The sequence below is a fragment of the Trichoderma citrinoviride genome, assembly GCF_003025115.1.
Source record: "Trichoderma citrinoviride strain TUCIM 6016 unplaced genomic scaffold BBK36scaffold_14, whole genome shotgun sequence".
Taxonomy (NCBI): domain Eukaryota; kingdom Fungi; phylum Ascomycota; class Sordariomycetes; order Hypocreales; family Hypocreaceae; genus Trichoderma; species Trichoderma citrinoviride.
Genome location: NW_020194722.1, coordinates 596247 through 612022, shown reverse-complemented (window position 1 = coordinate 612022; position 15776 = coordinate 596247). Strand labels below are relative to the sequence as shown.

Genomic DNA, 15776 nt, shown 5'->3' with positions numbered 1-15776 from the left:
GCTGAATCTCCAACACCTGATTCGTGAGCTTTACGAGTGGGATGCGTTGATTCGCAGGATTCCCTTCTCTGGCTTTTTCCTCCTGCGCCCACCCCTCCTCTAACTATGCTCTTGGTGGCCCTCAAGCTCTCTCTCTCTCGCACACTCTTCTTTCTCACCACCCCAGATAGCCTCGCGCTTTCGCGCTCTCGCGGCCTCGGGTCCCCTTTTTTCTCACGGGAAGAAAGTTAAGTCGGAGCTTACCCGGAATTGCATCCGCAGAGCACGCGATTTGACACTGCTTATTCCCTTTGTTGACGATGAACCGAACGATGATTGATGATTTGACAGTCTGATGGCTTCATACCGGTGACCATCTGGGGAAATCTGGAGCACGGTAGGGCCAGAGGTGCCGATGCATCCACGCTCGTCGTTGGTTCAGAAGACCCCCATGCTCGTCATCGTTCATGAGGTGAAGCGTCTCCCGCCCTGTCAGCATACATGCTGTATGTCTCAAACTTCGAATACAACAGTTCCGTGTATTCATGTACGAAGTGGTGAGAACTGCAAGGGAAGGAGAAAAATAACGTTGCCGCAAGGGGGGGGAGGGGTGAGTAGAACAGTGTACTACGCCGTAGGGCGAGGGCTTTTGTCTTTTGGGGGCTATTGACCGTTTTGCTTGGCATGTCCATGTCTCAATCTCAGCCATGTGCTTTGGCTTATCACATGGGGTGATTAGTACTCTGTTCTGGTTCCCCAGGAATACCGAGTAAGTATAAGACGACGACCGTATCGGAGAAATTCTCACGCGGTGCGGCCAAGCATGATTCCATGTGGTAATACATCCCAGGCCCAAGCCAGCGTACCTTATCCCGTCTTCGGACATTGCAATCATACTTGCTGCAGCACTCCGTGCCTTGCCTGGTACTGTAATGTGCGAGTGCCGGGTCGTACAGGCAGTGTCGATGTGATGTGTAAAGCAGAATCACAGGCACTGCCACCTCCCAAGGGCTGTTTTTCTTCTTCTTCTTGTAACTCCCGCCTGCCCATCGAAACAGCCAACCGACCGCCCAACCAACAGAATCATGCGCTAGGAGCCTTCCCGCATGGAGTGTGCGCCGGCTCGGAGACTCAACAGAGGCCGATGTCAGTTGCCTTGCAGCTCTAGTACTGGTAACGCGCGATCCTTCAGGGCAGCAATTTGCGAGGCCCGGCTGTCGTCATGGTAGGGCTTGTCACCACCACCTTCGGAAAGCCATGAACCACCATGAACTGACAGAACAGGTGCCTTCTGTTAGCTGGCGGTAAGACACGCTGTCAGCGATACGTTCGTACAAGCAAGAACAACATATGATGAAGTAATGAATATGTAATACCCCTCCCTTTTCTTGCTCTTCAACTCCCGGCTACGAAGACCACCACCAGCTGCTACAAGACAAATCTCAAACTGCAAAGACAAAAACACCAACATGGTAACTCGTACACCTTTGGGAGGAAAAAGAGAGAGCGGGGCAAGCCGCTCATCTCCACTCCCAGGGCACGCCATGTGCCGCCACCTTCCCGTCCGCCATGGAGGAACCGGTACGTGTACGGCCCTCCTGGGTACCCCGTCGAGGGCAGCGCGCCTTGCAGGTACCTGCTGATCTCTTCTGAGCTGTGTATCTGCGGAGTATCACCGCGTCATCAGTGTGGGAGACAAGAGAGTCATGAACTTGCCGTGCTTTAGGTAAGCCGGGAGGCAGATGGCTGGAGCTTGATTGGGCAAGAGTTCCCAGAATAGGGCAGTGACAATAATAGTCCGAGATGCTCTTACATACTGAACTTTATTATATCGTCTCTTTCTTCCATCACCTTGGAATAGAATCAGCAGAGCCTTTCAAACAAGCAGCAGCATCGGTACTTGCAAGTACTCGCACGCGTGCGTCCGACTGAGGCATATGCATAAAGAGTGGCGTCCCTTCAGCCCAATGAGGCCCCCATGTCTCTGCCATCGCTCCATGTACGAAAAGTACTCCTGCTGCAGCTTGTGCTGCCTGTAAGAGCATGCCGCGCCTTTGCTGTTTGGCTATCGCCACGCCTTCCCGGTTCTGGGGTCGGCCGACTGGTTCCCTCCCGTAAGCTACCGTGTACGTGCAGGTACTGCAGCCGGTACTTGAAGGTACTCTATTCGTGGAGTAACTGGCAGTAGCTGAGCCTGTAGTCATCAAGTAGTTCACTTGTAGCTAGCTGTAAGCCGCCCGGACGGTTGCGAGACGGGTACGTGGGTAGACGCCGGTCTCAGGCGGCGATAGGGTCGGTGCTTTGGGTTCGGCCGCACGCACCGCCCAGGCGCATTTTCGTTGACCCGTTGTCTGGGTGTCTCTGGGCGGCCGAGGTAACGGAACGAGGCCCTACTCGTTCTTCGGACCGTGAGCAACAGGTAAGGGGGGCGTGTGTGTCTTGTCTCCCGCGAGCGTACGAGTCAAGTTGTTGCTTTGGATACATGTTACCCAGAGGAGGAAGACAATGTGATGCTGCCAAAGGCAGCCTTGACACATTCTCCCATCTGTCATGCCTGGACGAAGGGAGAGACACACAGACAGAGAGAGTGGGTTTGGGTTGCGAGATAATGCGGGCATCGCAAAAAGTGGACATGGAACATGGCTTCGAGTCATGGGGATGATCAGACGGACGGCCAAGTCACATCAAACCCACACCAGCAATCAAGGGCCTGATGAACAAACATTACGGCTGCTTGTCGCTCAAAATTGACACTGGACAAGGCGCAAGGCGTGTTGGTCTGGGAGGGCCAGAGGACCGCATTTCCCTTGTGGAAGAGCCGATGGGATGCAGATGGATGGACGGGTCACTGCATGTTACTGCCACGACGGCAACTCCCATTGTGAACACTGTTGTGTATTAACTGTCTGTACCAACGGCTTTACCAACATCAATCCATCTGGCAGCATCGGTATCAATCAGTCTCTTTGCTCACTCGGCAGATGGGATGATGCCAAATGTGTGATCCAAAGGGGACATTGCACGGGTATCGGTACCTTTAGTGTCAATATAGCTCTGCGCGCTATTGCAGTAGCGGTACCTCTCTCTTCCAGTCCAATCACAAGGCGTGACTGACAGCCCCGCAAACGTCATCCACGCCCCTTTCCAAATGGAAGCTTTCCAGAACCATTCCAGACAATTCCCCCTTTCGGACAGTTCTTCACCTGGTGGGATATGCAGCTTGAAGCTCCCCCATGAGCAATGTCCAAGCTCAAGCATCAGTTGAGAGGTAAACTACTCGTCTGTTACCTTACGAATTTGCGTCTTCAGTCTCATTCTCGTCGCCAGAGCTGTAATAGTCGTGTTCTCGGAGGTGAGACTGCCGGTATGCAAATCGTGGAGCTTCGATGACAAGGCGAGTGAGATCTTCCATGCCCTCCTACCCCACGGCGGCCCCCTTTTGGAAGGCGATTACATGAAATCTCATCTTCGAGAGACCGGAGATATCACCGGCGGTGGATGTCGGGTGAGTAGTGATCGGGAGAGGGGGTTGCGGTAGGATGCGTTGTAAGGCAACTATGAGTTGGTTCAAACCATCTGTTCTGACCGTGATCTGCATGAATCCCACCGACAGAATAGAGTCGTCTAACACAAACCACACCCAACGGCGATCGAAACCAAAGGATGAACACAGAATCAAGAGGCTGACTGTTTAGTAATAGGAGCTTGACAGCAGAAGGTCCTGGGACTTCTGCAAGGGTGTTCATCCACCTTCCTCCTCCGTCTCTGGAACGATCGTCGATCTCGCAACACATCAGAGTTGCAATTTTCAAGGGGGGCGTGAAAGGCCATATGGCCTCATTCTCTGGCCGCACCAAGATAAGCCGAGAAATCCCAGGCTGAGTTCGGTAAATGCTCAGGAACCCCTTCTCTCCACCAGACCACCACCGGCAACTGCCCAAGCGGGCGACTTCAGAATAAGCATCAAGTCATGAGCTCGGAGAAATTCTTTCCAGATGGCCCGTGTGATACATGGAGGATTACAAGTCTTTCCCTTTGTGATGTCCTCTCTTAGCGAGGGGGATTCTGACTTGCTTGCCGTGGGGGTGATGGTATCTACCGAGAATATCACGCCGCTTAGATGATGGAATGTCAACATTATGAACGCCGAGTGCCTTTTCCTTCGGCTGTCCAACTAGTACATGCTACTACTCTGACTACAGCAATTCCCATCATGCCCACTCGCAATGGGAACAATCCCGCTCTGGGGATGCTTCCTTCTCCATCTCGCAGTAGCTTACTGATGTCAGGCAGAGCAAGATAGAGTTGCCTCCTGATTCAGATTGCGGTACTGAAGACGGGACAGAAAAAGAAGCCTTTTCACAAAGTTAAACGCACACCGGGAGCTCCGTTGTGACAAAGCCGGAGCTCTGCCGGAGGTGCCGGGCCCTGAGCGGGAGCCAAAGTTCGGTGCTGCATGGCGAGATCCGGCCTCTCACGGCGTCATCGGGAATCCCGGCCAAAATACCACAAGAAAGCGAAGGGGTCAAGTCACTCGCCCACCGGACTTTTGACGGACTTTTATTTACTCCTCTTTCCTCATGCTTTTTTTGGGCTTATCTTTTGTTTAATCCGATTTTTCCTTCTGTGGGTAAACAAGAGAGGGCTAGGCCTTCTTACATACACCTGCGCGTTGCTGGCCCACGACGTAAGCACTACAGCATCCATCGAATGACATTTGGCCAGCAGCAACTTCTGTCCCTTTTCAGGGTCTGTTGACCTGCAGGCCTTTGCGGTAACGGACGGGATGCAGGGCTGTTGACCAGCAAAGCCCGTCAGCCGGTGACAGTGGGGGTTTTGCGACTGGATTTGCATGCACGAGGATGGCAGCCTGAAGCGAAGGAATTGTAGGGAGCAAAGTGTATAGCAGTAGTCTCTTTGATGAAGGCCCTAAGTTACTCGCAAGCATTCCCGTTTCCGTTTCGTTTCGTCTTGTCTTGTGTTTTGACTTTGCAAGTCGAAGCACCGCCGGCAGTCGAGGAGACTTTTGTGAGATCTGATTCCTGAATACAATGACTCTTATCATTAAATCACGCATCTTATGCTTCTCGTGCCAATGTTCTAGAAGCAGAACAAAACGCTCTCTCGATCTCCAATTTTCTCAATTTCATAGGGCGTAGTTTTATTGCAGGTATGTGAAACTTCAACGTAGGGGTACACTCATTGATCCAATATTCAGACGCCTTGTATTGTTGTCGTTCACGCGGAGAGCATCTAGTTCATCTTCATCACATTCCATCACATCGCCAACCCCAACCAGACGAACCTTGTGCTTGCACGTCATTGAGTTTGCTTTTCCTTCTCATCTTCTACCGGCAAAGGCCAACACCACACCTCGCCATACGGCCCTTTTGCGGACCAGATCTCGCTGAGCGGGAAGCCAGCGTAATCCAGCAGCCTTCTGCAAGACACATTCTCACTGGTCCAAATACGAAACAGACAACTCATCCAAAGAGGAAACAGCAGCATGCCGCCGTCAGCGAAAACGTCTGCATGGTAACGCAACAGCTCGGCAGCCATAGGCCCAGAGGACGGCTCAGTGACAGGAAGCTTTCTTGGCTCTTTTCTTGTTCTTCCCGAGGCTCTTCTTCTGTGCGGACCCTATTTCCCGTCTCCTCTCTCTCGGCCAGCCTTACGCACCTTAAGCTTTCGGGGGATGATGACGGGGTTTGCCGCCACGTTTGCGTTGCCATGTGCCATGTGCCACGTTTTTCTATGCCCATGTGCCGTAACTCTCCCACCGGCTCTCCCACTCTCTCTCGGTATTTTGATCTGTTTTCCTTTTTGGCCTTGATTGCTTTTTCTGGAACTTGGAACGCCCTGCTAATGAATCGGCGATGCCAGGCTGTATACGGTCTTATGCGTTTGCCGTTCTAGGCAACTCTCGATCAGCACCGCGTGGAGCACGTACAGCCTCAGCCTCAACGCTATTAATAATGCCCAGCTGGGGGCCGCTGCCGTACCGTCCAGTTCCTCCGATGCCCGTCACCATGACCCGATGGGAAAGGCAAGAGAACGCCCGTCGAGGAACTGGGGCCAAGAAAAGAGACGTGACTCTTTACCCATCGTCGTCTCGGCATTGCTATGCTCAGCTTATGGTGTTGTCACCAGCTGCCGCAAGAATCTGCGCAAGCATGAAGGCCCGGTATGTCACTCGTCGAAACAAGCTGTGTTACTAAGAGACCCAGCTTGTCAACTCCCGAGAGGCATTGCCGTAAGCGGTCCGGAGTTGTGTACGACTCAGTTGTCCCAGGTCTTGGCTGACTACTGCCTCGCTCTTCGCGTTGTATGGGGTTGGAGTCGACCACCTTGGGACTTGTTCAACTGGAGTTGCTGCAATAGTCCACGTCAAGCACGGGGATAAGCCTGTAAACACAGCTGTCAGTTTCCAACTTCTGGACATGGATTGTATTACAAGTAAGCACGGGGAAGAAGTCTCCAGCATCAGTGCAGCCTGACACTCTTCTGTTTGAACCCTAGTTTTAAAACAACATCGGCGAAAGCAACAAGCATATGTGCTGTAGTCACAAAGCAATAGGCTACCAACACGGGCAAATTGTTCTGACGGAAACCCGGATTAGGAATCAATGACATCTAGATCATCTCTGCTGACAATCGGAGGGCGGCGAACACCCCCCTCCCACTTACCATCCAGTTTCCCACACTCTCCCTTCCTTTTCATCTTCCCGCATTTTAGGCATCATGCCTGACACACGGCCGACACATCATACTTACTCGCGCACCCGGGGCATGGTATGTATGTAAGCCTTTGTCCGTGGGTCGAAACGAAACCTTCTAGAAGCTCCCGAGTGACATTCCGTGATCCGCGAGGAACGACTTATACGCAAGGACCTACCGGAAGCAGTAAATGCCCATCCGGAGCGTCCGTTAGTTTGGTCTTGTTTTGTTTGTGCTTGAGCGGATCTCATCTTGTCTCGAATCTTGACAAGCAAGCACACGCCCATGGATTCTTGTTTGAAGAGGTAACCTCACGTCATCTTCGTCGTCAAGGCGTGTTAGACGACTAAGCTCCCTTATTCAGCAGGTTCGCGTTGGACAGTCCGTACTCTGCTGTGAGTTTCATATTAATGAGTTTCATAATTGCCAAACAACCCCCGCAATCTTCTTTTCTTAGTATCGGTGCCTTTTCCTGTCTGGGCTGAGAGACCCGATCACACGAAGGAACAGCACCGACAAAAGGCCACAGGGAAGATGTGATATAGGGCTGAAGTTGGCCGACGATTGTGACAGGGCAAGGCTGTGTTGGTCGTCCCCCCCTTTTCTCCAATTTGTCACCAGAATGCAGCACTAAACGGGGACAAAATACATCGACAGGTCCCCCTTCCCGTCTTCCTCGTACTGTACTTCTCCTCCCCATGTCCTCCTCTGTCCTATTTCTTATTGCCCCAGTATGTCGATATAGAAACACTAGGACCAAAGCAGCCACAGGGCAGAAAAAGGCTTTGCCTCTGCCGCTTCCTCTAGTTCACGTCTAGCTGTATCTTTAGCAACATTTAACATCACGGCCAGTCCATGCACGATGACGGGTTTTCCCTCGGCCGGTTCGGCCGAGCCACGCCAACCCGGAGGGATGGACCGATCTGGTCGAAGCCTCCGAGATGGCGTTTCTTCGTCTCGAGTCTGTGCTCTTGCTTTGTATACTGCCTGTTTCTTGACGCTGACAATTGATCTCCCGTTCCCATTCGACAGGGCAGCGTGTCAGTTATTGGAGGGGGTGGCGTATGTATTGGCAGCTGTTCTGCTCTTGTCGTCTTCCTCCTCCCTCTTCCACACTCACCCCCCTCCGTTTAGAATGCGAGATGCCGTGCTACTCGTGTGTTGAACTAGGCGACATGCGCACTTTGCATTGCATCGTTGGGGAGTAGGAATAGTACAAGAAGTAGCGAAGCAGCGACACTCGTTCATATTGAAGCTCCAACGCTCCTCTCTATGACGGGATTACTTGGCGACAAAATGGGGGTTGCTTCATGCTTCACCGAGATGGATCGATAGACGTCTGACAGGCGGGCTCTCACATAACTGAATTCATGAAAGACATCGACATTCAAAGTGTGATCCCGCAAGATGAGCAAAAGAGGAACGGTACAAGGGGGTGGGTGTGTCCAAAGCAGTGGTGTGACGCGTTGTCAGCTGTGCTGAAGAAGAATCGAGCAGGGTTTGGCCTGCTTTCCTTTGGCTTTTCCGTCCACATCCCGCCTATCTTCCCCCAAAGAAAGTAGGAGGATCTTGGTGAACCGTCTGGGAAGATGAGCAGAACCGGGGAAAGAAAAAAAAAAGCCTCGATGCCAGCCTTTTTCCCGTGGCTTGCACTGCCCTGAACAAGCAGGTCTTTGCTTTGAGCAAGCAGTTCGGTGTTTGGCAGATTGCGCGATGTGTTATGCCGGTTGAACTGCGCTCCTCTCCATCCCACGACAGGCATACTTGTACTCGAGTCTCTTCCGAGCCGGTTGGGGTCCTTTTTATTTTTTCTTCATGCATGTAAAGTAGGTAGCATCGCATATAAGCGAATATTGGGGGCCCTCGAAGTCGGAACCTACACACACAAGCCTGCCCCTTCGTGCCACTTCTTTGCGAGCCTTTCGTCTGTGCGGTAGCACATCTGCAGGAGCAAGGATGAGGCTTTACAGTACGACCTCTTGCAGTTCCCCGATGAAGTCGGAAGCGCGTGATAGTGGTTGACGGCCTTGCATCTCTCCACTTGCTCTCTTGGTTCTCTGGGGCCCCAATCCAACGCCAATGCAATGTCACGATAACGGCATCGAGAAAGAGTTCGACAAATGCCACTGGAGTGGCTTGCCGGAGAGCGGGAAGGATTGTTCTTGGCATGGGCTGGGTTTCTACTCCCGATGGGGGGCCGGCAAATTGATGCCCGATTCGCCGTAATTGGTGATATCTTTCTGCTTCTCATCTCGTTGCTGGCCACCGCTCATTACACATGCATATATCTCGACACCCTCAGACTTGTCTTCAACGGGGAGAGACGCTTCTCGTGAGGCGGTCCGATGCATGTCCATGAACTGCCTGGGCCGAGTAGTATTGAATACTACTTTGCAACTGTCGGCTTTCGGGTCTGGGAAAGCCGGGGCAACTAATTATATGCATACTGCGTGAGAGGGTGCTGTGTGTGTCCAGCGACGCAGAACTTTCGTAATGGTATCTGACTGCATTTTCCGCGTGGGGCTTGCATGAATACTGCAGTCTCTCTGTTTGCTGTAGATGTTGTTCAACTGCGCTTCTGCGAAGTGTTATTGTAAAGCCATGGAGTTTGCATCTATACTCCGGACGCTCTGTACAGCAAGGGGCACACAGCATGCCAGCTCGTGAATCATGAGCATCGCTGCTTGCGCCCTTCTCAGCAGTTATAAGGCTTGGGTTCATTCAGGACAATCAGGTGGTTTTGGATGATGATGATGATAGCAGGCGTTCACTATGCTTTGAATAGTCTGTGGTGTAATTTGAAAGCCCATGTATCTGCCATGCGACGACAGATCCTGCTTCTCCATGCTTAACCTACATGAAGCCTGTCGTGTATGTGTGCAGGTAATTGCATTGTAAGTCATGTACGTAATAAAGGTGTGTTGTGTATACATCAAGTGCCTTGATCATGAAAGACTGAATGAACAACGTTCTTCCCAATTGTGCTAAAACAGGGGCAAAGATGAAGACAACGCTTTTTTGGCCTCTTATAGCCGACATATGGCAAGATTATGGCTACTGACTCCTGATCTTTTCCAATCAAACCCCGTACTTCACTCATCTCGGCCGAACGACCTCTTAAGGTCCATGGCCGGATGCCCATGCCAGTTCAAATCGAGATCTCGATCTCGGACCGTCTTGCCAGAAGTGATTTCCGATGTATCATATATCACGATCTCTGTGAATTAGGAATTAGTCACCAAAAAGGTCATCTGAACTCCGAGCCGGACAAGTTCCATTGCTCCAAGAGTAGCCTCAACAGGTCATCGTACTCCGAGCTACTATGTATAGCCTTTCTAAAATTGGTTCACTCGGAGTTGGCATGACTCTGCCAAGAGCCTTACAATGGAATCGAATTACATGTTAGTCAGTCCAACGACATGATTGAAAATAGCTGTTGGCTTGATTCCAGGAGATCAGCTTCCGAGCCGGTAGAATGCGGCGCAAGTCAGTTCAGTATCGCGACTTACATCCGTTGAGATAAATATAGACATGACCGAGGATGTAACATGCAGAGAGGTCCGACAACATTGATCATGTATAGCAAGCTTTAGAGCGTAATTGGGGTTTTAGGATCGTGCTCGTTGTGGTCATATAGTTGCTGGCGTAGATGTGCTGTCTCGATAGCATCGAGACATCTCCCAGAACTGCTTGACCGAAGAAGTATTCAGCAGAGATCTGACCGTTCAACTCACTCAACGAAAAGCTCACTTCCACATGGAGATCTGCTTTAAGTTTTGTACCAGAAACGCAGTAAAGTGTGTTGCTTTCAACATTACACGGCCGACTTGCTAAAGCTTGTCGAAAGCATCCCAACTCTCATTCCTCCTGCTTCAACGCCGTATATTGGGCCCAGACAGTTCGCCATGGGAAATTAAAAGGGCATATAAGTGATACTCGCTCGACGCTTGATATCACCTGCGTTTGACATCGACTACAGATCTTTCATAGAGTCTCCATTTCTGAAGTTGCTGGGGCCGGTGCAAAGAGTCTTCGACTATCAAATCAGCGAAGCATTTGTTGGCCAACAAAATCGCAATTCTCGAAGTGTAGGCAGAGAGAGTTGATGAAGACTCAATGTCTTCCCACTGCCCAGATCACCAATCGACATGTCGCCGCACTATATTGCTACGGAAAGGGGTATGTTTTGCCAGGAACTGAAAGGTGTCGTGTACACCTTCACCTGGAGTACAAGTTCCGTCATTAGCATCATCTACTAGATAACAATAAAGGGCCAGCCGAGCTTGACTTGTTGTGATGTTGGCCTTTTTAGCGCACGGAATATGGTGTATTAGAAGGGTTAATTATCTTCTTTTACCATTGAGTACAACTATTCTATGAAATCTCCATTCCTGGAGTTTCTGGTCTCAATGCGAAGGGTCTTCGATTATCCATTCCTCAGAGCGACTGGCAACGAATGAAACACCTGAGCGACATGCGATCGTCAGAGTGCAAGCATGTAGAGTTGTTGAAGGCTCTAACAGTTATTCGCTATTAGGATCACCAATCAAGATGCTACCGCAATGCATTGTCATCAAGTGCATGCCTCTCGCACAAAAATCCATGTACATTACCTCCTAGAGAAGAATTTCATCATTGGCTTCACTTACCGCTCGATAACAAAGAACCAGACGGGCGTAGACTGTTATATCGAGCTTTGTAGCTTACGACAAATGGCGTAAGTGACTGTCTATGAAGTTATATAACTCTAATTGAAGCGTAAGAAGAAGGGCCCAGGCATCACATTATACTCTCTTCATCTTCACCTTCAAGCAAGAGTGCAGTTGCCCTTCAAGGGATTCTTCTGGTACTGCGCAACGGCAGCATCCTTGACAGAGTAATCAATGAGCTGTCCCGTGCCCGGAACCAAAGCAGCCGTAAAGTTGAAATCCGCAGGGGTACTGAAGCCGCCAAACTGGAGCCTGATCTGGACATCGTTCATAATGCCCGTCTGGCTGACGGTGAAGTCATTGAGCGGCGGCGAAACCTCTCCAGACAACGTGTTGACAGCAGAAGCATACTCCTGCGCGGCAACATCCTGCGAGACACCAAGCTGCTTCACGAGGGCCTGGACGGAGCACGCCTTGTTCTTGGGGTTGAGCAGGAACTTGTTGGCGGCGTACATGGAGGTCATGAAGCGGGTCAGGAGGGCGGTTTCCGATGTGCTCGCCAGGGACGACTCTCGGATGGTGAAGGCGCTCGAGGTGACGGGGGCAACGACGTCCGAGATGCGGGCGAGGATGGTGGGGGCTTGGCCTGAAGGGAGGTTTTGGCCCTCGACGGTGAAGGGATAGGTGAGGATGGTGGCGTAGACGGCGGTTCCGTTGGGGAGAACCTCGTTGACGAGAGCTGAGTATCGCTGGGGAGTTCCACCGACGGTCTGTAAGGTTACCGATTAGCTATATGCCGTTGAGGATAGTGTTGCCTCCCTTGACCATCTCCAATTCTCTTTCAACTCACCATGAAGTAGTAATCATTGTTAGCCAGCGTCAAGCCGTTAGTTGCCAGAACATCCTGCAGCAGATATGCATATCCGCTCAGCGGTGAATCGACAATAATTGGCTTCCCCCTCAGCTGGTCGATGCTGGTGATGGACGGAATTGACGCAAGCACAAGATCTGGCCCTTGATCCAACTGGCCAAGTACAGTCACCTCCTGGTTCTGGTTGAAGCGGTAGTTGAGCGCATTGTCCACCGTCGCCGTCAGGATGTCATATTCGCCGCTGAGGATGGACGCGAAGGCGGCGGTGCTGTTGGGGACCTGGTTGTAGACAACGTTGAGGCTATTTTCGGTGAAGAAGCCGAGCTGGTTAGCGACTGAGTAGGTGGCCGTGGCCAAGCTGAGGAGTGTGAGACTTGTTAGTGGACAGACGTTAAGGACGGGTGCTGGTACGGCTATAGAGATGGAGGGAGATGAGAAACATAAATGCGGGAAGACGAAGAGGAATAACAGCATCATGGGAGCTCCGCGGCGGAAAGAAACAAGACTCACAAGGCGCCATATTGAACCGTGTCGAGAGCTTGAGCGCAAGCCGCGAGGCCAGCCAGCACGAGAGAACGCGACTGCATTGTTCCACCTCAGAAGGACCCGAAGGAAAAGTGGAAGAGAAGTTGTTTCTCTGGGACCTCTTGTCCGTCTACTTTTCCATCGATCCAGGCTTCATTGCGAAGGGATGGTGCTTGGTGACGCAGATATATGTCGCGATTCCTCTCTTCCCAGTATCCACAATCTACTTGCGACGGCTCATCTTGCAGTTCGGGATAATTGAATTCGATTCCCATGTCCTTCTCGTCATACTAATCCATGTGAAGTAAAGTATTGGCAGGACAAGCATGCGGGGAATGCAGTTGATATTGCTGCTAAGGATTGACCAGCAGCTGTGAGGAGCCGCTCGAATTAAACTAGGGAACGGAGGAGCAGCAGAGGTGAAGAAAAAGCCCCCTTGCTTGCTCTGCTTTGGTTCTGTTTGCGAGAATGTCACCCTCAGTTGGGTGAATGCCGTTGGTGCCACCTTGCTTGACCCTCTGGCTGGGGTGCCTGGACGAAAGCGGACCAATTCGAGGTATTAGTGGCGGGATTCGGCATCGTGAACTTGTGCTTGCAGCTCGGAGCTGCAGGAGACAGTTTGCTGCCTCTACAGTACGGCCGATTATATGTAAGGTCATTGTCGTCTTCCATAACGCAGAACACAATCCATCAAATTAGAAGATTGTCATGTATGTCAACGAACTGGTGGATCCAGGCAGTGAAGATCCTTTTGTCAGGTAAACAGACGGGCCAGCCTTATCCCGTCGACGTGAAAATGCTGACATGATCATGACAATATCGTCAGTGAAGCATCTAAGATCCCCCCGTCTGTACTGAAAGTATTCCCCAGTCTGTCTCAACTAATAGCTTCACCGGAGCTCACCGCTTATTGTAATTGCTTCATCAAGCCGAGCATCTAGCAGCCCCAGCTCCTTGACTTCGACCATGGGAATAAATACAGTTGAGAGAAGCTGCTTTGACTAGGTATCAAGCTGCTCAACTGTGCCGAGCCGTTGTCCTCCATCCCCAGCACCCTCTGTCTTGGTGGAGAGTAGTCGGCTATAGTTGATGGCTAACAACCAATATTAACCAATTTGGCAACCTCTTCTATGCGCTGAGCGGATGTCATAATGCTGAAAAAATGTCTGAAGCTCCTCAAGAGTCGGAATACTGGTGATTCCACGTCACGGCTGGAATACCCGCTATCTAGCCAGATGCATCTTCGTAGGCCTCACCAGTCCTCTATGTATTTGAAGCCTAACGACTGAAGCCAATCGCTCAGCATGTTCCAACCGACTGAACAAACCAGCATTGAGACCAAATAGCTTAGCCACCTTTTTGCCTCGAATTGGACTTATACGCCACTCGTATTTCATGGTTCTGTTGGCTTCACAGGGACGTAAAACGCATCATGTTCCACTAACACGGATATTCGAAATGTCGTCCGGAAAGACAGATTTGAGGAGCAGCTATCGCTTGCGAGCTGATCTCGAGGCGGCAAGCTGGATATCTGCCCAGCCTGCAATGCGTAGCCTTCTCTTTGCGATGACTGTCGAGAGAGAGATAGCTGTCTCCAAACTTTCCGGCAAGGCCCGAGCCATATTACCCATGCCTGCTTTCCTGACCCTCATTCTAATGGACGCGCAATAAACGAAGGTTCAAGTCGAGATGGAATGGCATATTCGTCGCTCATCTGCCCTTGTTGCTCGTCTAACCCAGCCAGGAAGCAAAGCCCGTCCTATCCTATACCAAGAAGATAGAGCCAACAGCTCAGTGTAAACAAGCGAGGGACTATTGCAGCGAGGAGGACGTTTCCCAGCGGCAGATGGCCGATCTTTTTAAGTCTGTCCGCCAGCACCTTTGCTTGGTTATTCTATCTGTACCATGACATCCCATCCCGATTTACCCGGGCAAGAGGGCCGAAGGATTCAGTCAGGCATTTTAGGGGACCCCTACGGAGGTTACATCGTTGGCCCGCCGGCGAGAAATCCCGGTGATTATTACTCCTAGCAGACGCCTGGAGGGAACTTTTCGTTCTGTTGGTTCTGGAGATGCATATGTACTTCCGTAGCTTCTCTCGAACTGCCAGGAGGGGACAGAAAAGAACAGGCCATTCCCTTTCATTCCGTTATACTAGCTTCAACTCCCTCGCGTCCTTCGTATTGCTCGGTTAATGAAGCTTTTAAAAAAGTTCCGATTCTTCGCTTTTGCATTGAATGCTTCAAATACAATATCCAGGAAAGGGAATTACTTAAGTGCAGGACTAGGACAATCGTCCAGAGGAGGAAGCTGGGGGCCTCGGTTCGGGCCGTATCGCCAATTCCAGGCTCCTTCAAGACTACATACTAGTACGTGGCCAAGAGCAAAGCCCACAGCTGATGATAGCAGCTCGACTCCTCGCTAGGGTTCAGCGAGAACCGAGGAACTGGGGTGCATGCTTGCTTCAGCAGGTAGGCGCTCGTATACGGAAAACACTTCCGGTAACTTGGCATACTTAGCAAGTGTAAGAGGAAGAGACTACACACATAACAACCATATTCGCATATCCCACTTTCTCTTCTTCGACAAAAGCATCAACAGACATTCCAAAACACTACCCGTCGGGTTGAGTTGTATCGGGCTGCTGAGCCCAGCGACTGATCAACCCGTAGGGTGGCCTTCGGGATCTTTTGATTGTAGGGAAATCGTGTTACATTCCGCGGACAGACAGCTGCTCCGTTGTGAGAAGTAACAGTAGACTCGCGTGGCTCGCATAGTCGTATTGTAGTAACAACAGACGGAAAACAGCCGTTCGCCAATACGACTTTATGGCACGGGGCCTCGAGATTTTTCGAACTCTGAGCGGATGTAGCAGCAGCGCTTCGAAGCAGTCGCCCACAGGTATAATTGCATGTAGCGAACCAACCACCAGCCAACGACGCAGGGGACCGTGGAAGGGGATTAGTTTTGCCTTCCGGGCTCCGCCAGCCTATCAGAGAGCAAATGTAACGACGGGGAATCGAATCCCTCGTTGA

The 15776-nt window shown here is 51.2% G+C and overlaps 1 protein-coding gene across 1 annotated transcript; it reads right to left on the bottom strand.

Annotated features, from left to right (window-relative positions):
- Nucleotides 1–11503: 11503 nt before the first annotated feature.
- On the bottom strand, nucleotides 11504–12803 carry BBK36DRAFT_1171968 (hypothetical protein; the record flags this gene model as incomplete). The annotated part of the gene is made up of 3 exons (XM_024895652.1): nucleotides 11504–12115; nucleotides 12196–12574; nucleotides 12727–12803. 3 exons carry the CDS (start codon nucleotides 12801–12803, stop codon nucleotides 11504–11506), a joined length of 1068 nt encoding a protein of 355 aa, XP_024746488.1.
- Between the last annotated feature and the right edge of the window lie 2973 nt (nucleotides 12804–15776).